The following is a 26274-nucleotide window of genomic DNA, read 5'->3' as shown; positions in this document are numbered from 1 at the left end:
AGTGTTTGTGGGTCTGATGCTCCCAAGGGGGTCTTGGGGGGGTGGGAGACCCCTGCATTTCCTTGGGGACCCCCTTGACTCCCTCATTTTCCTGGGATACGCTGGGAGGGGTTGGGGGACCCCAAAGGTGTCCCCGGGGTGGGTGGTGGGATGTCCTGGATGTCCCCCCCAGTGTTTGCGGGTCTGGACGCTCTGAGGGGGTCAGGGGGTGGAAATGGGGACGTTGGGGACCCCCCCCCCAGTGTTTATGGGTCTGATGTTCTGAGGGGGGTTTGGGGGTGGAAATGGGTACCTTGGGGACCCCCCCCCAGTGTTTGTGGGTCTGACACTCTGAGGGAGGTCAGGGGTTGGAATTGGGGACCTTGGGGACCCCCCGTTTTCCCCCCCCCATTCCCCCCTGTGCCCCCCATTCTCCCCCCGAGGTGTCTCTGGGGGACCCTCCCGGTGCCCTCCTGAGTCCCCCCATGACACTTTGCCCCCCCCCCCCCCCCCCCGTTTTCGGGACCCCCCCCCCTCAGAGTCGGGGTTCGACTGGGCGGCCGCCTGCGAGGACCTGGAGGAGCACCTGGAGCGCTGGGGGGCCGGGGGGGCCCCCATGGAGCACTTCTCCCTGGACGAGGGGCACTTCGCCTCCGTGGACTCCGTCCTGCTTCTCCAGGTGGGACCCCCGGGGGAGGGGAGCAGGGGGGGCTGGATCCCCGAGGGAGGGTCCCTGGATCCCCCCCCTCCCAGGGGGGGCTTCCCCACTCACCTGTCACCCTCCCCTCACTTCCAAGAGGGATCCCAGAGGGGTCTCCACTTCACCTGTCCCCCCCCCCCAATCCAGGGGGGCTCTCAGGGTTTTTTTCCCCTTTCACCTGTTCCCCCTCCCCAGTTCAGGGGGGCTCCCAGGGGGGGTTTTCCCCTCTCACCTGTCCCCCCCCCCCCCCAAATCAAGGGGGGATCCCAGAGGGGTCTTCACCTCACCTGTCCCCTCTGTCCCAAGGGGGGGGGGGGGCTCCCTGTGTGTCCTGGGGGGGCTCCCAGGGGGTTTTTCCCCTCTCACCCGTGTCCCCCCCGATCCAGGGGGTCTCCCTGTGTGTCCTGGGGGGGGCTCCCTGTGCATTTTTCCCCTCTCACCCGTGTCCCCCCCCAATCCAGGGGGGCTCCCTGTGTGTCCTGGGGGGGCTCCCAGGGGATTTTTCCCCTCTCACCCGTGTCCCCCCCCAATCCAGGGGGGCTCCCAGGGGGTTTTTCCCCTCTCTCCCGTGTCCCCCCCCAATCCAGGGGGGCTCCCAGGGGGTTTTCCCCTCTCACCCCTGTCCCCCCGCAATCCAGGGGGGCTCCCAGGGGGTTTCCCCCTCTCACCCGTGTCCCCCCCTCTCCAGGGGGGCTCCCTGTGTGTCCTGGGGGGGCTCCCAGGGGGTTTTTCCCCTCTCACCCGTGTCCCCCTCCCCAATCCAGGGGGTTTCCCCCTCTCACCCTTGTCCCCCCCACTCCAGGGGGGCTCCCTGTGCGTCTCGGGGGGCCGGGACCGCAACGTGAACCTTTGGGACCTGCGGGAGCTGGGCCGGGGCCCCCCCGGGAAGGTTCTGGTCAAGGCTCTGGGCTCGGGGCGCAGCGGGACGCACAAGGTGGGCTTGAGACTCCCCCCCCCCTCCCTCCCCGAGTGTTCTGGGGGGGTCCCGCAGCACTTTGGGGTCCCCCCAGGGCTGGGTTTGGTGCTTGGCCGCGCGAGGGTCCCGCGTCTGCTCCGGCTCCTGGGACAGCACCGTCAAACTCTGGGACCTGGAGGCCGAGGGGCAGCAGTTCGGGGAGATCAGGTATGGCCGGGGGGGGGTTGGGGGTTAGTATTTTATATATTTTTTTTATATAATTTTATATATATTTTTCTATATATTTATTTATAGTTTTTCTATATTTTTCTATATATTTTATATATATTTATATATGTATTTGTATGTATATTTTATATGTGTTTTTATATATTTATGTATTTTTATATATTTATATATTTAAATATATTTTGTATGTTTTGTATATGTTTTATATATTTTTATATATATTTTATATATTTTATATGTATTTTAATATATTTATGTGTTGAAATATATTTTATATGGTTCATATATTTTTTATACATTTTTATATATTTTTAATATATTTTATATGTATTGGTATATATTTATGTATTTTTATATATTTATATGTATTTTTATATATTTTATATGTTTTATATATTTTTATATATTTTAATATATATTTTATATATTTTATATATATCTTTTATATACTTTATATATATTTTAATATATTTTTATATATATTTTTATATATTTTATATATATTTATGTATTTTTATATATTTATGTGTTTTATATATTTTATATGCTTTATATATATTTTAATATGTTTATAATTTTTCCTATATTTCTTTTTATATTTATATTTAAACACATAAATATTTATATTGTGTGTATTATATATTAAAATTTTTATATTTCATATAAATACATAAATATATAAATTTTTCTATTTTTTAAATATTTGATATATAAAATTCATTATACATAAAATTTATATATACTTATATTTATTTATATATGATATATAAGTATATAAATATCTCTTTAATATATTTATATATTTAATAGTAAATATTAATATATTATACATAATATATGTATACATGTATTATACATAACATAATTATGTATATAATTACATATATATGTATATATGTATATATGTATATATATATATATATGTACATATATGTATATATATGTACATATATGTATATATATGTACATATATATATGTATATATATTTATATACATATAGATGTATATACATATACATATATAACATATATGTATATACATGTACATATATATATGTCTAATATATTAATATTTACTATTATAATACTATTATATATAATTATGTATACATAATTATACAATAATGTAATTATAACATTGTTATAGCAATATACAATACATTTACATATCCTATATCATTACATCAATATGCAATTGTATATTATAATAAGGAAAAATTTTAATTAATTTAACAATCCCAGTTGAAGGTTCCCCCCCCACGTCCCAGGGGGGCCGTTCCCACCCCGCCCGTGTCCCCCCCAGTTCCCCCCTCGATCCTAGGGGGGTCGTTCCCCCCTCCCCCGTCTCCCCCCGATTTATTGACGAGGTCGAAGCCCCCTCACCCCCCTCTGGGGGGTCCCTGGGCCCCCCAAACTGCCCCCCCAGGGAGAAGGCGGCCGTGCTGTGCCTCTCCTACGGCCCCGACGTCCTCGTCACCGGCACCTACGACAAAACCGTCACCGTCTACGACCCCCGAGGTACGGGGGGGGTCTGGGGGGGACCCTGGGACTGGGGGGGGGTCCCTGGGGGGGCTTGGGGAGCGTTAGGGGGACCCCCGGGACTGGAAGGACTGGGGGGGTCCTGGGGGGGCTTGGGGAGCATTGGAGGGACCCCCGGGACTGGAGGGGGGGCCCTGGGGGGGGATTGGGGGGCGTTGGGGGGACCCCCAGGACTGGAGGGACTGAGGGGGGTCTTTGGGGGGGCCTGGGAGCATTGGGGGGACCCCTGGGACTGGAGGGACTGAGGGGGGTCCTGGGGGGGCTTGAGGAGCATTGGGGGGACCCCCAGGACTGGAGGGGGGTCCCTGGGGGGGCTTGGGGGGCGTTGGGGGGACCCCCAGGACTGGAGGGGGGTCCCTGGGGGGGCTTGGGGGGCGTTGGGGGGACCCCCAGGACTGGAGGGGGGTCCCTGGGGGGGCTTGGGGAGCATTGGGGGGACCCAGCACTGGAGGGTCTGGGGGGGTCCTTGGGGGGATCCAGGACTGGAGGGACTTGGGGAGGGGCACTGGGGGGGCCTGGGGAGCATTGAGGGGAGCCCCAGGACTGGAGGGACTGGGGGGGGGGCCTGGGGGGGCCTGGGGAGCACTGGTAGGACCCCCAGGACTGGAGGGATTGAGGGGGATCCCTGGGGGGGGCTTGGGGAGCATTGGGGGGACCCCTGGGACTGGAGGGACTGGGGGAGGATCCCAGGACTGGGACCTCAGTGGGGGGACCTGGTTGGGGGGTGAATCAGGGTTTGGGGGCGGATCAGCCCTTGGGGGGTCCTGCTGATGTGCCCCCACAGCCAGGCAGTTGGGGGGGTCTCAGGGGCAGGCCCAGGTGGGCAGTTGGGGGGGTTTTAGAGTTCCCCCTGTGCCCCCCCTAGCCAGGCAGGCCCAGGTGGGCAGCTGGGGGGGCTCTCAGGGGTCTCCCTGTGCCCCCCCAGCTGGGCAGTTGGGGGGGGTCTCAGGAGCAGGCCCAGGTGGGCAGTTGGGGGGTCTCAGGGGTCTCCCTGTGCCCCCCCCAGCTGGGCAGTTGGGGGGGTCTCAGGGGCAGGCCCAGCTGGGCAGTTGGGGGGGTTTTAGAGTTCTCCCTGTGCCCCCCCAGCTGGGCAGGCCCAGGTGGGCAGCTGGGGGGGGTCTCAGGTGTGCCCCTGTGCCCCCCCAGCCATGCAGGCTCAGGTGGGCAGTTGGGGGGTCTCAGGTGTCCCCCTGTGCCCTCCCAGCCGGGCAGTTGGGGGGTCTCAGGAGCAGGCCCAGGTGGTCAGTTGGGGGGTCTCAGGGGTCCTCCCTGTGCCCCCCCAGCCGGGCAGGCCCAGGTGGGCAGTCGGGGGGGGTGTCTCAGGTGTCCCCCTGTGTCCCCCCTGTGCCCCCCCAGCCGGGCAGGCCCAGGTGGGCAGTTGGGGGGTCTCAGGTGTCCCACTGTGTCCCCCCTTTGCCCCCCCCAGCCGGGCAGGCCCAGGTGGGCAGTTACAAGCCCCACGCCAACGCGGTGCTGGCCCTGGCGGCCGACGAGCGGCTCATCGTGTCGGGCAGCGAGGACCGGACCCTGGTGGTCTTCGACCGCAGGGCCGGGGGGGTCCTGCAGCGCCTGCAGGTGGGGCTGGACCCCCCCTCCTCCCCGGGGGGCTGGGAGGCTCCCCGGCCCCCCCCAGGGCCCTTGGGGGGTCCGTCACTGGGGTGGGAGGGAACCTGTCCTGGGTTGGGGAGACCCCTTTTTGGGTTGAGGGGTCCATCATTGGGTTGGGGAGCTCCTTTCAGAGTTGGGGGGTCCCTCACTGGGGTGGGGAGACCCTTTTAGGGTTGGGGGGCGTCCATCACTGGGTTGGGGAGACCCTTTTAGGGTTGGGGGGCGTCCATCACTGGGTTGGGGGGGTCCATCACTGGGTTGGGGGGTCCATCATTGGGTTTGGGAGCTCCTTTTAGAGTTGGGGGGGCCTGTGCTGGGTTTGGGGGGATCCTCACTGGCTTGGGAGGGTGGGACCTGTGCTGGGTTTGGGGAGCAGCTCGTTGGGTTGGGGGGGTCCATCCCTGGGTTTGAGGACCCTCAATAGTTTGGGGAGCCCCTCTCAGGGCCGGGGGGGGACCCATGCTGGCCAAGGGGGGGTCCCTGCCCTCTCTGAGGTGCCATTTAGGGCCGTGTTCCCCCCCCCAGCTGGACAATTACCTGCTGTCCATGTCCTACGGGGGGTCCCAGCTCTGGGCCGGGGACAACCAGGGCCACGTTTACCTCTTTGGCAGCACCGGCGGCGTTTTCCAGCCCCTCCGGGTATGGGGGGGGGTCTTTGGGGGGGGTGTGGGGGGTCTGGGTGGCCCCCCAGGCCTCACGGGGGTCCCTGTGTGTGTGTCCCCCCCCAGTACTTCGACGTGGGGCACCAGCTGCAGATCACGGGGCTCTGGCACTCGCTGGGATCCCTCTACACTACGAGCACCGACAAGACCCTCAGGGTGGGGGGGCTCTCTCTGGGCTGGGGGGGGGGCTCAGGGGGCCGTGGTGGGATGGGAGGGGGCCAGGCTGGGCTGGGGGAGGGTCCTCACTGGATTGGGGGGGCTCCTGTGGGGCCTGGGGAGACCCTTGTCAGGTGGGGGGTGGTGGGAGGCATCACTGGGTTGTGGGGCCCTTGTTGGACTTGGGGGGGCCCTCATTGGGTTGTGGGGCCCTCATTGGACTTGGGGGGGCCCTCACTGGATTTGGGGGGGTAATGGTGGGTTAGGGGTGGCCGGGCTGGGCTGGGGGAGGGTCCTCACTGGTTTAGAGGGGCCCTCGTGGGGCTTGGGGGGCTCTTTCAGGGTTGGGGAACCCCTTTCTGGGCTGGGGGGCCCTCTCTGGGTTGGGGGGGCTCATGCTGGACTGGAGGGGGACCCTTTCAGGGCTCTGGGGGATCCCTCACTGGGCTGGGGGGGGCCTGCCAGTGTTGAGAAGCCCCTTGCTGTGTCGGGGGGGGGGGGGGCTGCTGCTCCCCCCGAGGGGGTCTTGGAGGGGCTCCCACCATCACTCCCCTCCTCTCCCACAGATCCACATTCCCACCGACCCCCCCCGGACCATCTGCTCCTGGACACACGACGACGTCCTGAACGGGGTGAGGACCCTGTGACCCCCCCCCCCCCAGTGCCCCCCTTCACCCCCTCCGGTGCCCCCCTGACCCTCCTGTGCCCCCCCAGATCAGTGTGGACGGAGACGTGGTGGCCGCGGCCTCGGGGGGGCTCTCGGTCGAGGTTTGGAGGCTCCGGACCTGACTCGGGGCCTGGGGGGGCCCTCCTGCAGGGTGGGGGGCTCAGCCCGAGCCCCCCGGGGCCCCCCCTGCGCCCCCAACGTGAGAGGGAGGCTGGGCCCGGATCCGGGGTCTGGGTGTGGCTGGAAGCTGTTGGTTGTATTAAAGAATTGGACTGGAGCGGGGTTTGTGTCCCCCCGCGGTTTTGGGGGTGAATTCGAGGGGGCAGGGGGGGTTGCGGAGGTTTCGGGGCTCTGTCGGCACCGAGGCCGTTCGCGTCCGCGCGGCTCTTGGCGCTCCGCGGCCGCCGTAGCGCCAAGATGGCGGCGCGCGGGCCACCGGCAGTGTAGGAACCAAGATGGCGGCGCGCGGCTGTACGGCGGCGGAGGGCGGCCCAAGAAGGTAGCGCGCAGGCGCACGGCGGGGTGGGGGCGGCCCAAGATGGCGGCGCCCTGAGCGGCACGGCCGAGCCATGGCGGCCCCGGGAGAGGCTCCGGGGGAGGCCCCGGAACCGACCCCGGGCCCCGGAGAACCCCCGGCCGAGGCGCTCCGGGCCGTGCTGCGGCCCAGCGGGGCCCTGCCGGCCGAGGCGCTGCCGGTGCGCGGGTACGACTTCGCGAGCGGCCCCGACCTGGCGGAGCTGCTCCGCTCCTTCCGCACCACCGGCTTCCAGGCCACGAGCTTCGCGCGGGCCGTGGCCGAGATCCAGAGGATGGTGCGGGCACGGGGGGGGGGGAGGGGCACAGGGGGGAAAGGGGGGTCCTGGGAGGCGTCAAACGGGGAGGGAAGTCCCGGGGAGGGGTCCCAGGGCCGTTCCCGTGGGTCACATCGGGGGGAGGGGGTGGCCGGGTGGGGATCCGGGAGGGAATCCCGGTGGTCCCGTTGTGACCTACCCTCCGTTCCTCCCCCCAGATCTCGGCCAAGCTGCAGCCCCTGACTCCAGAGCAGCGGGAACGGGGGGCCCTGGCGGGGCCGCGGCCGCCCTCGGGCTGCACCATCTTCCTGGGCTTCACCTCCAACCTCGTGAGCTCCGGGGTCAGGGAGAGCATCCGATACCTCGTCCAGCACGGAATGGTGACCGGGGGACACTGGGGACATGGGGGGGACACCTGGGACAGGGCAGGACAGCAGGGATGGGGAGGGGAAGAGCAGGGATGGGGAGGACACTTGGGGACTTGGGGGGGGACACCTGGGACAGGTGGGGACATGGGGACACAGCTCTGCAGTCAGGAATGGGGATGGGGGGGACAAGGGACACCTGGGGGACGGGGTGTCCCCGAGATCCCTGGGGTGTCCCCAGGGTGTCCCCAGGGCCCTGAGCCCCTCCCTGTGCAGGTGGACGTGCTGGTGACCACGGCGGGGGGGGTGGAGGAGGACCTGATCAAGTGCCTGGCACCCACCTACATCGGGGACTTCCACCTGCGGGGCCGGGACCTGCGGGAGAGCGGCATCAACAGGTCTGGGGGGGCAGATGGGGGGCCGGGGACCCCTCTGGGGCCACCTCCGGGCTCACCTCGGGGTCGTTTTGGGGTCCCCCAGGATCGGGAACCTGCTGGTGCCCAACGACAACTACTGCAAGTTTGAGGACTGGCTGATGCCCATCCTGGACCGGATGGTGGAGGAGCAGGACACGCAGGTGAGGGGGGGACACCCACCCACCTGAGAAGGTTTGTGGGGTCCCTGGACACCTGAGTTGCCCCTGGCTCTGGGTGGGGTTTGAGGGGGTCCCAGGACCCCCCCAAGCCAGGGGTCCTGACCCCGGTTTCCCCCCCAGGGCGTGCGGTGGACGCCGTCCCGGGTGATCGCGCGGCTGGGGAAGGAGATCAACCACCCCGAGTCGGTCTGTTACTGGGCCCAGAAGGTACTGGGGGGCACTGGGAAGCACTGGGGGACTCTGCGGGGTGTCACCAGGGATTTCACCGTGTCCCCCCTCTCAGAACAACATCCCGGTGCTGAGCCCGGCGCTCACCGACGGCTCCCTCGGGGACATGATCTTCTTCCACTCCTACAAGCGCCCGGGGCTGGTGCTGGACATTGTGGAGGGTGAGTGACCCGCCAGGGGTTCCCCTCTGGGGTTTTGGGGGGGTCTCCAGGTGTCCTGACCCCCCCTCTTTGCCCGCAGACCTGCGGCTCATCAACACCCAGGCCATCTTCGCCCACAAGACGGGGATGATCATCCTGGGCGGGGGCCTGGTCAAGCACCACATCGCCAACGCCAACCTCATGGTGAGGGGGCTTGGAGGGGGTGGCTGGGGGTGTCCCAGGGGTGGGGAGGGGGCACAGGGACCCCCCCCCCAGGACTCACAGCTGTGTCCCCCCCATCAGCGGAACGGCGCCGACTTCTCCGTGTACGTGAACACGGCGCAGGAGTTCGACGGCTCCGACTCGGGCGCGCGGCCGGACGAGGCCGTGTCCTGGGGCAAGATCCGCGTGGACGCCACCCCCGTCAAGGTGGGGGGGTCCAGGGGAGTCTGGGGGGGAAGGTTTGGGGGGGGCTTTGGAAGGGGGAGAGCCCCCTGACTCCCTCCCCTGGCGCAGGTTTACGCCGACGCCTCGCTGGTGTTCCCGTTGCTGGTGGCCGAGACCTTCGCCCGCAGCGCCGACGCCTTCCCGGTGCCAGGGGGGCACTGAGGGACTCCCCGGCTCGGGGGTGACCCACACACATCCCCAGGGTGGGGGACAGTGGGGTGACACCCCCTGGGAGGACGGGGGGTACAGGAGACCTCCATGCCTGCCCTCCCCTGTCCATGTCCCCTCATCCCCATCCCCTTGTCCCCGATCCCCTCCCCGCTGCTTGTATTTATTTGAGCTCCCAATAAACCACGACCGGGTCTCCACTCAGGGGGGGTTTATTCCTCATTCCAGGCGAACCTGGGGGGGCCCCCAGCCCCTCGAACCAACCCCCCCAGTGCTGTCAGGTGTCGAGGTCCCCCTCTGGCTGGAAGTTCTCCTCCCTCCACAGCGTCACCTGGCCCTGGGTGGCCGCCAGCACGCAGGGCAGGCGCGGGTGGAAGGCCAAGGACTGCACCACCCCCGTGCCCACGGGCAGGCTGAGCGCCAACGAGCCCTGGGGGGGGACACGGGGGGGGTCAGTGAGGGGCTGGGGGGGTCAGTGAGGGGCTAGGGGGGTCCCCAAAGCCCCCTCCCAGCACCTTCTGCTCACCTCCACCAGGTCCCAGAAGTAGACGTGGCCGTCCTCGGAGGCGCAGCCCACGTGCGTGTCCTGCTCGCTCAGGACGCAGTCCAGCCTGTACGTGGTGCTGCGGTGCCCCGTGTACCTGGGCAGGGGGGCTGGGGGTGAGGGGGGGGCCCTGCAGACCCCCCCCGGGGGGGGTGGGAAGGGGTTTGGAGAGGGCTCTTACTCGCCCAGCAGCTCCCCGGTGTCCTTGTCCAGCAGCCTGAGGGTGGAGTCCAGGCTGGAGACCAGCGCGCACTGCCCGTCCTTGGTGAAGCACACGCTGGTGATGGGGCCTGCAGGGACACGGGGGGGGGAAAAACGGGAACCCCCTCCCCACTTTAGGAGCTCTCTCCTCACTTTAGGACACCCCTCAAACCTGGGAATGCCCCCAGAGCCCTCCTACCCCCCAAAATCACTGCCCATCCTTGGCGAAGCCTGTCCTTGCTGAAGCACACGCTGGTGATGGGGCCTGCAGGGACACAGGGGGGGAGAAAAGGGAGCCCCCTCCTCATTTTAAGAGCTCTCTCCTCACTTTAGGACACCCCCCCCAAGCCTGGGAATACCCCCAGAGCCCTCCCGCTCCCCAAAAATCAGTACCCGTCCCTGCTGAAGCACACGCTGGTGATGGGGCCTGCAGGGACACGGTGGGGGAGGAAAGGGAGCCCCCTCCTCATTTTAAGAGCTCTCTCCTCACTTTAGGACACCCCCCCCAAGCCTGGGAATGCCCCCAGAGCCCTCCCACCCCCCAAAACTCACTCCCAATGTAGTCAGAGTAGAGCTGCCCCGCCCGAAGGTCGTAGCGCCGGACGCGTCCGTCCACAGAGCTGTGGAGCGAAAAGGGGGGGTGATTTTGGGGGGTCCCCGATTCGGGGAGGGGTCCCCAACGAGGGGGGGGCCATCCCTCACCCCGAGAGGATCTCGTAGGCCGAGAGCTTCACGCTGGAGATGCCGTCCTTGGCCTCGTCCAGGACCTGCACGGGGTCGGGGCGGCGGGAGCGGCAGTCCCAGCAGCGCACCGTGGAGTCGATGGAGCCTGGGGGGGGGAAAAGGGGGGGTCAGGGGAGTTTTGGGGAGTCCTGAGGGGCAAAAGAGGGGTCTGGGGGCTCGCAGGGGACCCCCCAAACTGCCCCCTCACCGGACACGATGACAGTGGCCTCGTCGTTGAACTGGACGCAGTTGACCTTCTGTGGGAGAAGGGGGGAGTCAGCGCCTCGGCCCCCCCCGAATTCCCCCTCAGGAGACACCCAAATTTACCCCCCAGCCGCTCAATTCCCCCCCTCCAGGCCCCCCACACCCCCTGGCAGCCCCTCAAATCCTTGACCCCCCAGTTCCCCCTGTGAACCCTCCCAAATCCCCTCTCCAGCCCCCCAAATTCCCTCTCCAACCCCCCATATACCCCCCAGAGCTGAAATCCCCCCCCAGCCCCTCAAATCCCCTCCCCGACCCCCCAATTCCCCCTGTGACCCCCCCAAATCCCATCCCTGACCCCCCATATACCACCCTAGCCCCCGAAATCCCCCCCAGCCCCTCAAATTCCCTCCCCGACCTCCATATCCCCCCCAGCCCCTCAAATTCCCTCCCTGACTCCCCAATTCCCCCTGTGACCCCCCCAAATCCCCTCTCCAGCCCCCCAAATCCCCTCCCTGACCCCCCATATGCCCCCCAGCCTCCAAAATCCCCCCCAGCCCCTCAAATCCCCTCCCTGACTCCCCAATTCCCTCTGTGACCCCCCCAAATCCCCTCTCCAGCCCCTCAAATTCTCTCCCTGACCCTCCACATCCCCCCCTAGTCCCCGAAATCCCCCCCCAGCCCCTCAAATTCCCTCCCCAACCCCTCAGTTCCCCCTGTGAACCCCCCCAAAATCCCCTCTCCAGCCCCCCAAATCCCCTCCCCGACCCCCCATATACCCCCTAGCCCCCAAAATCCCCCCCCCGACCCCCCAAATTGCCCCCCCCCGGGCTCACCCCCGCGTGCCCCCGGTACTTGCGGACCACCTGCCCGGTGGTCACGTCCCAAAGGGCCACGGCCTTGTCGGCGCTGCCCGAGCAGATCTGGCTGTTGTCAAACGACCTAAGGGGGGGGGACACACACACGGGGGGAGGGGGGTCCCGTGATTGGGGTGGGAGGGTCCCCCAGGGCAGGGCCCTCCCCGCAGCCCCCTCCCCGCCCTTACCCCGCGGCGTCCAGCACCTCGTAGCCGTGGCCCTGGTAGGTGCGAAGGGCTGTGCCCTTGTGGGGGTTCCAGAGCTTGAGGGTCTTGTCGCTGCCGCACGTCAGGCAATAGTTCCCGTCGGCTGAGGGGGGGGAGCAGGCGGTGACTCCCCAAAAACGGGAGCCCAAAGATGGGCACACCCCCCCCCGGGACCCCCAAACCTGCCCTGGGACCCCCAAATCTTCCTCAGAACCCCCAGGACCTCCAAACCTGCCCTGGGACCTCCAAACTTGCCCTGGGACCCCCAAACTTGCCCTGGGACCCCCAGGACCTCCAAACCTGCCCTGGGACCTCCAAACTTGCCCTAGGACCCCCAGGACTCCCAAACCTTCCCTGGGACCTCCAAACTTGCCCTGGGACCCCCAGGACCTCCAAACCTTCCCCGGGACCCCCAGGACCCCCAAACCTGCCCTGGGACCTCCAAGCCTTCCCTGAGATCCCCAAACCTTCCCTGGGACCCCCAGGACCTCCAAACCTGCCCTGGGACCCCCAAACCTTCCCTGGGACCCCCAAACCTGCCCTGGGACCCCCAGGACCCCAAACCTTCCCTGGGACCCCCAAACCTTCCCTGGGACCCCCAGGACCTCCAAACCTGCCCTGGGACCCCCAAACCTGCCCTGGGACCCCCAAACCTTCCTCAGGACCCCCAGGACCTCCAAACCTGCCCTGGACCCCCCACACCTGTCCCGGGACCCCCAGGATCCCCAAACCTTCCCTAGGATCTCCAGGACCTCCAATCCTTCCCTGGGACCCCCAAACCTGCCTTGGGACCCCCAGGACCCCCAAACCTTCCCGAGGACCCCCAGGACCTCCAAACTTTCCCTGGGATCCCCAGGACCTCCAAACCTGCCCCGGGCCCCCCCGGACCCCTAAACCTTCCCTGGGACCCCCAGGACCCCCAAACCTGCCCCGGCATCCCCAAAGCCCATCCCCGGGACCCCCCAAACCCCGTTCCCGGTTCCCCCCCGCCCCCGCCGTGGTCTCACCGTTGAAGCGGGCGGCCCGCACCGCTCCCTGCCCGCACTGCAGGCTCCGCACCCGCTGCCGGGGCAGCTCGGGCCGGGCGGGCCGCGGCCTCGGGAACGCCATGGCCGGGCCGGGGGGCGGCACCGGGGGCGGTACCGGCGATGGGGATGGCACCGGGGGCGGTACCGGCGGTGGGGGTGGTACCAGGGATGGCACCGGGGGCGGCACCGGGGGTTGGGGTGGTACCGGGGGTGGCACCGGGGGCGGCACCGGGGGTTGGGGTGGTACCGGGGGTGGCACCGGGGGCGGTACCGGCGATTGGGGTGGTACCGGGAGTGGCACCGGGGCGGTACCGGCGGTGGGGGCGGTACCGGGGATGGCACCGAGGGTGGTACCGGGGACGGTACCTGTGATGGGGGTGGTACCGGGCGGTACCGGGGGTGGCACCGGGGGCGGTACCGGCGATGGGAATGGTACCGGGGATGGTACCGGGGCAGTACCCGTGATGGAGGCGGCACCGGGGCGGTCCCGGCGATGGGGGCGGTACCGTGGATGGCACCGGGGGTGGTCCCGGGGGCGGTACCGGGGAACGGAAGAGGCGGTGCCGGTGGTGGCGGCGGGGCCATGGCGGACCCGCGGAGACCCGGCAAGGTGGCCAGGTAGGTCCGGGGGGACCGGGGGATGGGGACCGACAGGAGGGGAAGGACACCGGGGAGGGACCGGGGAGGGGGGCACAAGGGGAAGAACCGGGGGTACCTCCGGGAGGGCACCGGGAGAGGGACCAGGAAGACCTGGGGGGACACCGGGAGGACCGGGGGATGGGGACAGGCAGGAGGGGGAGGACACCGGGGAGGGACCAGGGAGAGGGGGCACAAGGTGAAGAACTGGGGGTACCTCCGGGAGGGCACCGGGAGAGGGACCAGAAGGGGACCGGGAGGACCGGGGGATGGGGACCGGCAGGAGGGGGAGGGACCAGGGAGGGGGGGCACAAGGTGAAGAACCGGGGGTACCTCCGGGAGGGCACCGGGAGAGGAACCCGGAGGACCTGGGGGGACACCGGGAGGACCGAGGACAGACCCCGGGGCCCCCCCCCGCGCCCTCCCAGGTACAAGCCCCCTGCCACCGAGACCAACCCGGCGCTGGAGGACCCGACCCCCGACTACATGAACCTGCTGGGGATGGTGTTCAGCATGTGCGGGCTCATGCTCAAGGTGGGGGCCCGGGGGGGGCACCGGGAGGGTTGGGGGTCGTCCCCTGGGGGGGTTCCGGGGCGGGGGCACAGGGATAGAGTCCCTGGGGGGGGCTTGGAGGGGACAGGGCTCGTCTATGGGGCGTTCAAAGGGGTCTCAGGGCTTGTTCCCAGGGTGTTCAGGGGGTCTCGGGGCTCATTCCCAGGGTGTTCAGGGGGTCTCAGGGCTCATTCCCAGGGGGTGTCAGGGGTTCTTGAGGGGGTCTCAGTTGTGTCAGGGCCCATCCCCAGGGGATCTTGGTGGTCTCAGGGTCCATCCCCAGGGGCTCTCTGGGGGGGCTTCCAAGGGGTCCCCAGCTCAAGTGGCGTGCCTGGATTGCCCAGGGACTTGGGGGGTCCCTGGGTGGGTTCCTGGGGGTCTCAGGTGGTTCAGGACCCCTTCAAGGGTCTCAGGGGGGTCTCACAGGGGGTGTCCCGGGGTTCCCCAGCTCAAGTGGTGTGCCTGGATCGCCGTGTACTGCTCCTTCATCAGCTTCGCCAACTCCCGCAGCTCCGAGGACACCAAACAGATGATGAGCAGCTTCATGTGAGTCCCAGGGGGGGATCTCGGGGGGCCCTGGGGGCCTTGAGGGGTCTCTGATGATGTCTGTGTCCCCTCCAGGCTCTCCATCTCGGCCGTGGTCATGTCCTACCTGCAGAACCCCCAGCCCATGTCCCCGCCCTGGTGACAGCGAGAGGGGGAATCGGGGAGGGGGCAATAAAAGGTGGTCCTGGCACTGGTGTGGTCTGTACATACCTGGGGGGGGTGTGTGAAGCGGGGCCTGGGGGCAGTTTAGGAGTTCCAGAGGAGTTTGGGGGGGTTCAGGAGCTGTTTGGTATGTCCGGGGGGAGTCTGGGAGGAAGGGAGAGTCCCAGAGCATTTGGAGGGGCCCGGGGGGAATTTGGGGGTTAAAGAGGAGTGTGTGTGTGTGGGGCGGCTTCCAGGGGAGTTTGAGGGGGATCCAGTGGGAGTTGGGGGGATCCGAGGGCAGTCTGGGGTTCCCAGGGGAGTTTGGAGGGTTCCCAGAGGAGTTTGGGGGGATCCAGGGGCAGTTTGGGGTCCCGGGGGGTCCCGGAGCCTCTGGGACCCTCAGTCCCCCCCGCCGCCGTGAGGGAACCGTCTCCTTGACTTCCTATTGGAGGAGATAAATGCTCGTCACTCGCTTCCCGCCAACCACGGCTCGGCGGGGGCGGGGCTCCGGGAGCCACTAGAGTTCATTGGCTACCCGTCGGTTCCCGCCGTTGCAAACGCCCTCCCCGCGAGCCGTCAATCAACTGCGCTCCGCCTCCTCATTGGCTTGTCTCCGTTATGTCCCCGCCCCCCTCCGTAGGGAGGTGTCTTCGCGCCATTCCGTTGCGCCCCGCCCCCCGCGCGCGCCGCGGCGAATCAGAGCGCGAGGCGTGGCCGGAGCGGCTTTTTCCCGGTCACCCATTGGCTGGTTCTCGCTCAAGGGGCGGGGCCAGGCCCCGGGTCGGGTGTTCCCCGGGTCATGTGAACGGGCGGTCACGTGAGCGGGGGGGGGTGTCATGGCCGCGGCGCCGCTGCTCCTGCTGCTGCTGCTCCTGCTCGGGGCGGCGGCGGCCGCGGGCTGCGGGTACCAGGTGGGACCGGGGGCGGCTGAGAGTGGTGACAGGGCACCGGGAGGGGCTGAGGGGAGACCGGAGCGGGACCGGAGTGTCCTGGGGAAGCGGGAACTGGGAGGACTGGGGGAACTGGGGTGGACTGGGGGCACTGGAAGGGGTTGGGGGACACCGGGGGAGGGTGACAGGGCACTGGAAGGGGCCGAGGGGCAACCGGAGCGGGGACCGGAGTGTCCTGGGGAAACGGAAACTGGGAGGGACTGGGGACACTGGGAGGGGGTGGGCACCGGGGTGGCTCCGGGAGGGGCCGGGGGGGAACCGGAGTGTCCTGGGGAAATGGACACTGGGAGAACTGGGGGGAAACCGGAGTGTCGTGGGGAAATGGACACTGGGAGAACTGGGTGGGAGGGAGGGAACCAGAGTGTCCTGGGAAATGGACACTGGGAGAACTGGGGGGAATCAGAGTGTCCTGGGGAAAGGGGAACTGAGAGAAGTAGGAGGGACTGGGGGGGCACCGGAAGGGGCCCGGGGGTAACCGAAGTGTCCTGGGGAAAGGGGAACTGGGGGAAATGGGAGGGGCCCGGGGGTAACTGAAGTGTCCTGGGGAAAGGGGGAACTGGGGGGGCTGGGGGGAAACGGGGGGGGGGGGCTGCAGGACACCGAGTGTCCCGGGGAACCGGGAACTGAGAGGTCTGGGAGGGGCTGGGGGCACTGAGAGGGGCCGAGGAAGGGGGGCACCAGAACATCCTGGGGGAATGGGCACTGGGGGCATTGGGATGGACTGGGGGCCACTGAGGGGCTGGGGGGGAGCCCCCTCTGAGCCCCCCCGGGCCCCTTTTCCCCTCCCAGTCGTGCCCCCCCACCCGGCCCGGCCTGCTGAACGTTCACCTGGTGCCGCATTCCCACGACGACGTCGGGTGGCTCAAAACCGTGGACCAGTATTACTATGGAGGTGGGGGAGGACGGGCCACCTGGGTGTCCCCTGGGCCACCCTCCTGCCCCTCCCCTTGTGCTTTGGTGTCCCCTGGGTGTCCCCACAGATGTCCCCGTGCCCCTGTCCTGCACTACCACCACCCCTCACCGTGCTTTGGGGTGACCCCAGGGGTGTCCCTGTGCCCCTACCTGGCCATCCTGGCTCTTTGGGGTCACCCAGTGCCCCCCTCCCTCCATCCCCAGGTACCTTAGAGTGACCCCCCAATTGTCCCCTGTGTCCCCAGGGGTGTCCCTGTGCCCCCCTGACCCATCCTGGCTCTTTGGGGTGACCCCCCTGCGTCCCAGGGATGTCCCTCTGCCCCCCTGAGCCATCCTGACTCTTTGGGGTCACCCAGTGCCCCCCTCCCTCCATCCCCAGGTACCTTAGAGTGACCCCCCATTGTCCCCTGGGTGTCCCCAGGGATGTCCCTGTGCCCCCCTGACCCATCCTGGCTCTTTGGGGTGACCCCCCTGCGTCCCCAGGGATGTCCCTCTGCCCCCCTGAGCCATCCTGACTCTTTGGGGTCACCCAGTGCCCCCCTCCCTCCATCCCCAGGTACCTTAGAGTGACCCCCCAATTGTCCCCTGTGTCCCCAGGGGTGTCCCTGTGCCCCCCCTGACCCATCCTGGCTCTTTGGGGGTGACCCTCCTGTGTCCCCAGGGGTGTCCCTGTGCCCCCTCCTGTCTCCCCCCAGCACTTTGGGGTGACCCCCCCGTGTGTCCCCCTGCTTTGGGGTGATGCCCCCCCCCCAGTGCTTTGTGATGACCCTGTGCCCCCCCCCGTGGGAAAAATCCCTCTTTTAAATTTAGAAGGAAGGGCAGAAACTCGGGGAACAAAGAAACAAGGAACAATTTATTCGGGTTTTTCTCTCGCCAGATTTCCGGGGGAAAAAAAAGACCCTTTGGGGTTACATCTTATCCATTTTGTAGTTTCACAAAATCCCCCCCCTCTTTTTCAGAGAACTTTAATACATTCATTTGTGCCTGAAAAGGTTTGTTTTCTCTGAAAAGGGGCTTTCCCTTTATTCCAATGAGGGACAAAGGTGTCCCGTGTCAAAGATGAGGGATCTTCCTTCGTCCTTAGCCCAAAGAGAGAAAAGAAACCCCTGGGTACAAAACAGCCCTAAAAGATTTTAATTCTTAAGAACTTTTAAAGTTCTTTAAAAAGACCTGACACTCAAGCCCAGTTTTTTGAACTTGGATATCTTACAACTTCATGATACAATAAAAATATAAGGTATAAATAAATATAAATATAAGTAAATAGAAATATGAATAAATATAAATAAACTTGAATATATAAATATATAAAATATATAAATATATAATTTTAAAATATAATATATAAATATAAAAATTATAATATAAATAAATATAGATAATATATAAACATAAAATATAAAAATGTAGAGGTATAAAATATAAAAATATTAAAATTTAAATATATAAATTATAAATAAATACAAATAAATCCAAATAAATAAATAAATAAAATATAAAAATACATAAATATATAATACAAAAATGACATATATTTTGTATAAATATAAAAATACGGATATAAAAATATTTATAAAATATATAAAAATATTTATAAAATATATTTATAAACCCCCGTATTTTTATTTTTCATGCCCCCCCGTGGCCCCCCAGTGCGGAACAGGGAGCAGCACGCGGGGGTTCAGTACATCCTGGACTCGGTGGTGGCCGAGCTCGGGGCCGACCCCGCCCGGCGCTTCGTCTACGCCGAGGTGGCTTTTCTGTCCCTCTGGTGGGGACAGCAGGACCAGGACACCCGGAACAGGGTCAGGGACCTCGTCCAGCAGGGTACGGAGAGACTGGGACGGACTGGGAGGATGGGAGGGGGCACTGGGAGGGGGGCACTGGGAGAATGGGAGGGGTGACTGGGAGGGATCACTGGGAGGATGGGAGGGGTCACTGGGAGGATGGGAGGGGGCACTGGGAGGGGTCACTGGGAGAATGGGAGGGATCACTGGGAGGGGTCACTGGGAGGATGGGAGGGGTCACTAGGAGGGGTCACTGGGAGGATGGGAGGGTCACTGGGAGGATGGGAGGGGTCACTGGGAGGGGTCTCAGTGACCTTCTAGGGGGGTGGGGGGCACTGGGGGTGTGCACAGGGACTTTGGGGGGGGGGTCTGTGGGGTCTGTGTGACCATGGGGGGGTGCAGGGAGGGGGTCGCACCTCCGAGGGGTCCAGCGACCTCGTAAGGGGACGGGGCTGGCTCCCGGGGTGCCCCCCGAGGGATTTTGGGGGGCTGACCCCCCCTTGTTGCCCCCCCCCCCCCCCCAACCCAGGGCGGCTGGAGTTCGTGGGGGGGGGCTGGTGCATGAGCGACGAGGCCACGACCCACTAACGGGGGGACCCTGGAGCAGATGGGGCTGGGCCGGCGCTTCCTGCGCCGCCACTTCGGGCCCTGCGGGACCCCCCGGGTGGGCTGGCAGATCGACCCCTTCGGCCACTCCCGCGAGATGGCGGCTGAGCTCGCTCAGGTGGGGACCCCAGAACTCCCCCTGAACCCCCAAACCCCTCCCTGAGCCCCCAAACCCCTCCCTGAGCCCCCCCTGGCAGATCGACCCCTTCGGCCGCTCCCAGGAGATGGCAGCTGAGCTCGCTCAGGTGGGGACCCCAGAACTCCCCCTGAACCTCCAAAATTCCCCCTGAACCCCAAACCTCCCCCTGAACCCCCAAACCCCCTCCCCCCCTGAGCCCCTAAAACCCTCCCTGAGCCCCCCCCAGCAGATCGACCCCCTTTGGGCACTCCTGGAACCCCAAAACTCCCCCTGGACCCCCAACCTCCCCCCAGGGACCCCCAAACCTCCCCCTGAAATCTCAACCCCTCCCCAGGGGCCCCCAAACCCCCCCAGGGACTCCAAACCCCTCCCTGAGCCCCCAAACCCTCCCTGAGCCCCCTGTGGCAGGTCGACCCCTTCAGCCACTCCCTGTGAGATGGCGGCTGAGCTCACTCAGGTGGGGGCCCCAAAAACTCCCCCTGTAACCCCCAAAATTCCCGCTGAACCCCTAAAACTCCCCCCTGAACCCCCAAACCCCTCCCTGAGCCCCCCCTGGCAGATCGATCCCTTTGGCCACTCCCGCGAGATGGCGACTGAGCTCGCTCAGGTGGGGACCCCCCAAAACCCTCCTAGGGACCCCCCAAACCTCCCTCTGAACCCCCAAAGCTCCCCCTGAACCCCCAAACCCTCCCTGAGCCCCCCCGGCAGATCAACCCCTTTGGCCACTCCGGGAGATGGCAGCTGAGTTGGCTCATGGGGGGGGACCCTCAGACCCCCCCAGGGCCCCCCAAAACTCCCCCTGAACCCCAAACCTCCTCCCCAGGGACCCCCCCTGTGCATTCCCCCGACCCTCCCTCTGTGGCCCCAAACCCCTCCCTGCCCCCCCACCCTCCCTGTGGACACCCCCAAACTCCCCAGGGGACCCTCCCCACCCCTCCCTCTGACCCCCCCCAGTGTGTGGGACCCCCAGTGACCCCCCCGTGTCCCCCCCCCCAGATGGGGTACGACGGGGTCTTCCTGGGCCGCGTGGACCACCAGGACAAGGTGGCCCGGGCGCGGTGCCAGGAGCTGGAGCTGCTCTGGAGGGGGAGCCCGAGCCTGGACCCCCCCAACGCCGACATCTTCACTGGTCAGGGCACCCCCGGGACCCCCAAACCTGCCCCGGGACCCCCCAAACCTGCCCTGGGACCTCCAAACCTTCCCTGGGACCCCCACACCTGCCCTGGGACCCCTAAACCTTCCTTGGGACCCCCAGGACCCCTAAACCTTCCCCAGGACCCCCACACCTGCCCTGGAACTCCCAAACCTGCCCTGGGACCCCCAAACCTTCCTTGGGACTCCCAGGACCCCCACACCTGCCCTGGGACCCCTAAACCTTCCCCAGGACCCCCACACCTGCCCTGGAACTCCCAAACCTGCCCTGGGATCCTCAAACCTTCCTTGGGACCCCCAGGACCCCCACACCTGCCCTGGGACCCCTAAACCTTCCTTGGGACCCCCAGGACCCCTAAACCTTCTCCAGGACCTCCAAACCTGCCCTGGGACCCCCAGGACCCCCAAATCTGCCCTGTCTCCATCCCTCCCCTACCACTGGTGACAACCTGGGACCCCCCCAAAACCTCCTCCCCTCCTGGGGATCCCCCCCAATCCATGTCCACTCTGTCCCCGGGGGTCCCGCCCTGTCCCCAAGGGTCCTGCCCTGTCCCCAAGGGATGACACTCGCGTCCCCAGGGATCCTGCCCCATCCCCAGGGGTCCTGCCCTGTCCCCCGGGGGTGACACTCGTGTCCCCAAGGGTCCTGCCCTGTCCCCAAGGGTCCTGCCCTGTCCCCAGGGGGTGACACTCGTGTCCCCAGGGGTCCTGCCCCATCCCCAGGGGTCCTGCCCTGTCCCCCGGGGGTGACACTCGTGTCCCCAAGGGTCCTGCCCTGTCCCCAAGGGTCCTGCCCTGTCCCCAAGAGGGTGACACTCGTGTCCCCAGGGGTCCTGCCCCATCCCCAGGGGTCCTGCCCTGTCCCCAGGGGGTGACACTTGTGTCCCCAGAGGTCCTGCCCCATCCCCAGGGGTCCTGCCCTGTCCTCAAAGGGTGACACTCGTGTCCCCAGGGGTCCTGCCCTGTCCCAAGGGGGTGACACTCGTGTCCCCAGGGGTCCTGCCCCATCCCCAGGGGTCCTGCCCTGTCCCCAGGGGGTGACACTCCTGTCCCCAGAGGTCCTGCCCCATCCCCAGGGGTCCTGCCCTGTCCTCAAAGGGTGACACTCGTGTCCCCAGGGGTCCTGCCCTGTCCCAAGGGGGTGACACTCGTGTCCCCAGGGGTCCTGCCCCATCCCCAGGGGTCCTGCCCTGTCCCAAGGGGGTGACACTCCTGTCCCCAGGGGTCCTGCCCTGTCCCCAAGGGGGTGACACTCGTGTCCCCAGGGATCCTGCCCAACGTCTACGACCCCCCCCCGGGGCTGTGCTGGGACCAGCTCTGCTCAGACCCCCCCGTGGTGGACGGGGACGGCCCCGAGCGCAACGTGGACGAGGTGGTCTCGTCCTTCCTGCGGGCAGCGACCACCCAGGTGGGGCTGGGGGGGGATCAGACCCCCAGGGGAGGGGCCTGGGGGTCCCTGTTCCCTCGGGATGGGGGTCCTGTGGTGTTCTCCCTGCTGGGATGGGGTTCCCAGGGCTCTGTGGGGAAGAGTCGCCTTCTCCTTTCTCTCCCTTTCCCTCCCCTTCTCCCCCTTTCCTCCCCCTTTCCCTCCCCCTTTCCCTCCCCCTTTCCCTCTCTCTTTCCCTCCCCTTTCTGGGGGGGTCCCGGGGGTCCCTGCCCCCCCAGGTGAGGGGCCTGGGGGTCCCTGTCCCCCTGGGATGGGGGTCCTGTGGTGTTCTCCCTGCTGGGATGGGGTTCCCAGGGCTCTGTGGGGAGGGAAAGGGGGAGAAGGAAAGGGGACAGAGAGGGGGAGAAGGGGAGGGAAAGGGGGAGAAGGGGAAGGAAAGGGGGGAAGGAAAGAGGCAGAAGGAAAGGGAAGGGAAAGGGGAGGGAAAATGGGAGAAAGAAAGGGAAGGGAAAGTGGAAGGAAAGAGAGGGAAAGGGGGAGAAGGAAAGGGGAGGGAAAGGGGAGGGAAAGAGGGGGAAAGGGGGAGAAGGAAAGAGGGAGAAGGAAAGGGGAGGGAAAGGGGGAGAAGAGAAGGGAAATGGGAGGGAAAGAGGAGAGAAAGGGGAGAAGGAGAGAGAAAGAAGAAAAGGGGATGGAGAGGGGAAGACAGGGAGGGAAAGGGGCAGAAGGAAAGGGGAGGGAAGAGGAGGAAAAGGGCCCCCCCAGGTGAAGGTCCTGGGGGTCCCTGCCCTGCCCAGGGTGGGGGTCCTGAGCTGTGTCCTCCCCCCAGGCCAAGCTGTACCGGACCAACCACATCATCATGACCATGGGCTCCGACTTCCACTACGAGAACGCCCACCTTTGGTTCAAGAACCTGGACAAGCTCATCGCCCACGTCAATGCCCGGGTGAGGAACCCCCCTGTGCCCCTCCTGTGCCCCCCCTGTGCCCCCCCTGTGCCCCCCCTGTGCCCCCCCTGTGCCCTCCCTGTGCCCCCCCTGTGCCCCCCCAACCCCATCCCTGGGGTTCCAGAACCTGGACACCTTCATTGCCCAGGTGAGGGTACCCCCTGTGCCCCTCCTGTGCCCCCCCAAACCCCATCCCTGGGGTTCCAGAACCTGGACACCTTCATTGCCCAGGTGAGGGTCCCTCCTGTGTTCCCCCAGCCCACCCGAACCCCACATTTTGGGGGGGTGCCTCTCCTTAATCCCCCCCCTTTTGTCCCTCTTGTCCCCCACTTGTTCCCCCTTTCCCTCCCCCTTTCCCTCCCGTTTCCTTCTCCCCCTTTCCCTCCCCTTTCCCTCCCTGTGCCCCCCCCTTTGACCCCCCCATGACCCCTCTGTGACCCCTCCATGACCCCCCCGTGACCCCTCCATGACCCCCCCGTGCCCCCCATCCCAGCAATCCAACGGGAGCCGCGTCCACGCCCTGTACTCGACCCCGTCCTGTTACCTGCGGGAGCTGCACCGAGCCAACCTCACCTGGTGAGGGCCGGGGGGACAGGTGTGGCACAGGTGGGACCCAGGTTTGTCACAGGTGTGCCCCAGGTGTCACAGGTGTGTCACAGGCGTGTCACAGGTGTGACCCAGGTGTGCCCCAGGTGTGACTCAGGTGGGACAGGTGTGATCCAGGTGTATCACAGGTGTGACAGGTGGGACAGGTGTGTCACAGATGTGCCCCAGGTGTCACAGGTGTGCCCCAGGTGTCAAAGGTTTGTCACAGGTGTGACCCAGGTGTGCCCCAGGTGTCCCAGGTGTGTCCCAGGTGTGTCCCAGGTGTGCCAGGTGTGCCCCAGTTGTGCCCCAGGTGTGTCCCAGGTGTGTCCCAGGTGCCCCAGGTGTGCCCCAGGTGTGTCCCAGGTGTGTCCCAGGTGCCCCAGGTGTGCCCCAGGTGTGTCCCAGGTGTGCCCCAGATGTACCCCAGGTGTCCCAGGTGTGTCCCAGGTGTGCCCCAGGTGTCCCAGGTGTGCCCCAGGTGTGTCCCAGGTGTGTCCCAGGTGTCCCAGGTGTGTCCCAGGTGTGCCCCAGGTGTCCCAGGTGTGCCCCAGGTGTGTCACAGGTGTGTCCCAGGTGTGTCCCAGGTGTCCCAGGTGTGTCCCAGGTGTGCCCCAGGTGTCCCAGGTGTGTCCCAGGTGTGTCACAGGTGTGTCCCCGTGTCCCCCAGGCCCCTGAAGACGGACGATTTCCTGCCCTACTCGGACGGGCCCCACCAGTTCTGGGCCGGGTTCTTCTCCAGCCGCCCGGCCCTCAAGGGCTACGAGAGGCTCAGCCTGGGCTTCCTGCAGGTGGGGCACGGGGGGACCCCGGGGATGGGGACAATCCCTGGGATGGGGGACAATCGTTGGGAATGGGGGACAATCCCTGGGAATGGGGGACAGCCCTGGGATGGGGGACAATCCCCGGGAATGGGGGACACCCCTGGGATGGGGGATAACCCCTGGAATGGGAGACAATCCCTGGGATGGGGGACAATCCCCGGGAATGGGGGACACCCCTGGGAATGGGGGACACCCCTGGGATGGGGGACAATCCCCGGGATGGGGGATAATCCCTGGGATGGGGGACACCCCTGGGAATGGGGGACAATCCCTGGGATGGGGGATAATCCCTGGGATGGGGGACACCCCTGGGAATGGGGGACACCCCTGGGATGGGGGACAATCCCTGGGATGGGGGATAATCCCTGGGATGGGGGACACCCCTGGGAATGGGGGACAATCCCTGGGATGGGGGACAGCCCTGGAATGGGGGACAATCCCTGGGATGGGGGACAATCCCTGGGAATGGGGGATAACCCCTGGAATGGGAGACACCCCTGGAATGGGGGACAATCCCTGGGAATGGGGGACAGCCCTGGAATGGGGGACAATCCCTGGGATGGGGGACAATCCATCCCCGGGAATGGGGGACACCCCTGGGATGGGGGATAACCCCTGGAATGGGAGACAGCCCTGGAATGGGGGACAATCCCTGGGATGGGGGACAATCCCTGGGAATGGGGGACAATCCCCGGGAATGGGGGATAACCCCTGGAATGGGGGATAATCCCTGGAATGGGTGACCACCCCTGGGCACCAGGGACCCCATTCCAGGTATTTGGGATCCCCCTCCTGGGTGTCAGGGCCCCCCCCATGCCGTGGGCAGCCCCTCCCAGGGATTGGGGATCCTCTTTGGGCATTGGGAATCCCTTTCTGGGTGCCAGGGACCCCCTCCCAGGTATTGAGGGAGGCCCAGGGCCCCCCCAAACCCCTCTGTGCCCCCCCAAACCCCTCTGTGCCCCCCCAAACCCCTCTATTACTCCCCCAAACCCCTCTATTGCCCCCCAAAACCCCTCTATTACCCCCCCAAACCCCTCTGTTACCCCCCAAACCCCTCTATTGCCCCCCAAAACCCCCTCTATTACCCCCCCCAAACCCCCTCTGTTACCCCCCCCAAACCCCTCTGTTACCCCCCCAAACCCCTCTGTTACCCCCCCAAACCCCTCTGTGCCCCCCCAAAACCCCTCTGTTTACCACCCCCCAAACCCCTCTGTTACCCCCCCCAAACCCCTCTGTTACCCCCCCAAACCCCTCTATTGTCCCCCCAAACCCCTCTGTACTCCCCAACCCCTCTTTTACCCCCCCAAACCCCTCTGTGCCCCCCCAAACCCCTCTATTACCTCCCCAAACCCCTCTGTTACCCCCCAAACCCCTCTATTACCCCCCCAAACCCCTCTGTTACCCCCCCCAAACCCCTCTGTTACCCCCCCAAACCCCTCTGTGCCCCCCCAAACCCCTCTATTACCCACCCAAACCCCTCTGTTACCCCCCCAAACCCCTCTGTTACCCCCCCCAAACCCCTCTGTTACCCCCCCAAACCCCTCTGTTACCCCCCTAACCCCTCTATTGCCCCCCCCCAAACCCCTCTGTACTCCCCAACCCCTCTTTTACCCTCCCCCAAACCCCTCTATGCCCCCCCAAACCCCTCTATTACTCCCCCAAACCCCTCTATTGCCCCCCCAAACCCCTCTATTACCCCCCCAAACCCCTCTGTTACCCCCCCAAACCCCTCTGTTACCCCCCCAAACCCCTCTGTTACCCCCCTAACCCCTCTATTGCCCCCCCCATCCCCTCTGTACTCCCCAACCCCTCTTTTACCCCCCCAAAACCCCTCTGTGCCCCCCCAAAACCCCTCTATTACCCCCCCAAACCCCTCTGTTACCCCCCAAACCCCTCTGTTACCCCCCCAAACCCCTCTATTGCCCCCCAAAACCCCTCTATTACCCCCCCAAACCCCTCTGTTACCCCCCCAAACCCCTCTGTTACCCCCCCAAACCCCTCTGTTACCCCCCCCAAAACCCCTCTGTGCCCCCCCAAACCCCTCTGTTACCCCCCCCAAACCCCTCTGTTACCCCCCCAAACCCCTCTGTTACCCCCCCAAACCCCTCTATTGTCCCCCCAATACCCCCTCTGTACTCTCCCCCAACCCCTCTTTTACC

General features: G+C 64.0%; 5 protein-coding genes across 6 annotated transcripts; 4 read left to right on the top strand and 1 right to left on the bottom strand.

Annotated features, from left to right (window-relative positions):
* Positions 1-422: 422 nt before the first annotated feature.
* Positions 423-6736, top strand: LOC127465902 (F-box/WD repeat-containing protein 9-like; the record flags this gene model as incomplete). Its single annotated transcript, XM_051776433.1, has 9 exons — positions 423-658; positions 1482-1613; positions 1690-1802; positions 3250-3341; positions 4789-4937; positions 5496-5609; positions 5699-5788; positions 6355-6420; positions 6503-6736. Coding segments are annotated over 9 exons (1067 nt in total), but the record flags the coding sequence as incomplete, so codon positions are not given.
* Positions 6737-6959: 223 nt separating this feature from the next.
* On the top strand, positions 6960-9389 carry DHPS (deoxyhypusine synthase). Of its 2 annotated transcripts, XM_051776434.1 has the most exons (9): positions 6960-7267; positions 7465-7626; positions 7888-8009; positions 8092-8188; positions 8327-8413; positions 8490-8595; positions 8675-8778; positions 8878-9003; positions 9091-9389. In XM_051776434.1, exons 1-9 carry the CDS (start codon positions 7025-7027, stop codon positions 9181-9183), a joined length of 1140 nt encoding a protein of 379 aa, XP_051632394.1. In that variant the 5' UTR covers positions 6960-7024; the 3' UTR covers positions 9184-9389. The 2 variants fall into 2 exon arrangements, with proteins under 2 accessions (XP_051632394.1, XP_051632395.1); XM_051776435.1 differs by lacking the exons at positions 6960-7267; positions 7888-8009 and having other exon boundaries at positions 7544-7626.
* Positions 9390-9446: 57 nt separating this feature from the next.
* Positions 9447-13069, bottom strand: WDR83 (WD repeat domain 83). Its single transcript, XM_051776436.1, has 9 exons — positions 12929-13069; positions 11904-12024; positions 11695-11800; positions 10866-10914; positions 10637-10763; positions 10487-10554; positions 9915-10023; positions 9716-9830; positions 9447-9619 (listed from the first exon to the last, which is right to left on the bottom strand). Exons 1-9 carry the CDS (start codon positions 13029-13031, stop codon positions 9467-9469), a joined length of 951 nt encoding a protein of 316 aa, XP_051632396.1. The 5' UTR covers positions 13032-13069; the 3' UTR covers positions 9447-9466.
* Positions 13070-13428: 359 nt separating this feature from the next.
* WDR83OS (WD repeat domain 83 opposite strand) lies at positions 13429-14873 on the top strand. The gene is made up of 4 exons (XM_051776437.1): positions 13429-13567; positions 14014-14119; positions 14586-14683; positions 14759-14873. Exons 1-4 carry the CDS (start codon positions 13443-13445, stop codon positions 14823-14825), a joined length of 396 nt encoding a protein of 131 aa, XP_051632397.1. The 5' UTR covers positions 13429-13442; the 3' UTR covers positions 14826-14873.
* A 708-nt stretch (positions 14874-15581) lies between these two features.
* LOC127465906 (lysosomal alpha-mannosidase-like) lies at positions 15582-24137 on the top strand (the record flags this gene model as incomplete). The annotated part of the gene is given in 10 exon segments (XM_051776438.1): positions 15582-15738; positions 16567-16669; positions 18343-18516; positions 19006-19061; positions 19063-19200; positions 20218-20350; positions 21639-21781; positions 22590-22706; positions 23200-23282; positions 23962-24137. Coding segments are annotated over 10 exon segments (1198 nt in total), but the record flags the coding sequence as incomplete, so codon positions are not given.
* Positions 24138-26274: the final 2137 nt, after the last annotated feature.

The sequence above is a fragment of the Manacus candei genome, unplaced genomic scaffold (genome assembly GCF_025592945.1).
Source record: "Manacus candei isolate 608988 ecotype Guabito, Panama unplaced genomic scaffold, ASM2559294v1 h1tg000523l, whole genome shotgun sequence".
In the NCBI taxonomy this organism is placed as follows: Eukaryota; Metazoa; Chordata; class Aves; order Passeriformes; family Pipridae; genus Manacus; species Manacus candei.
This window is presented reverse-complemented; position numbering and strand designations above follow the sequence as displayed.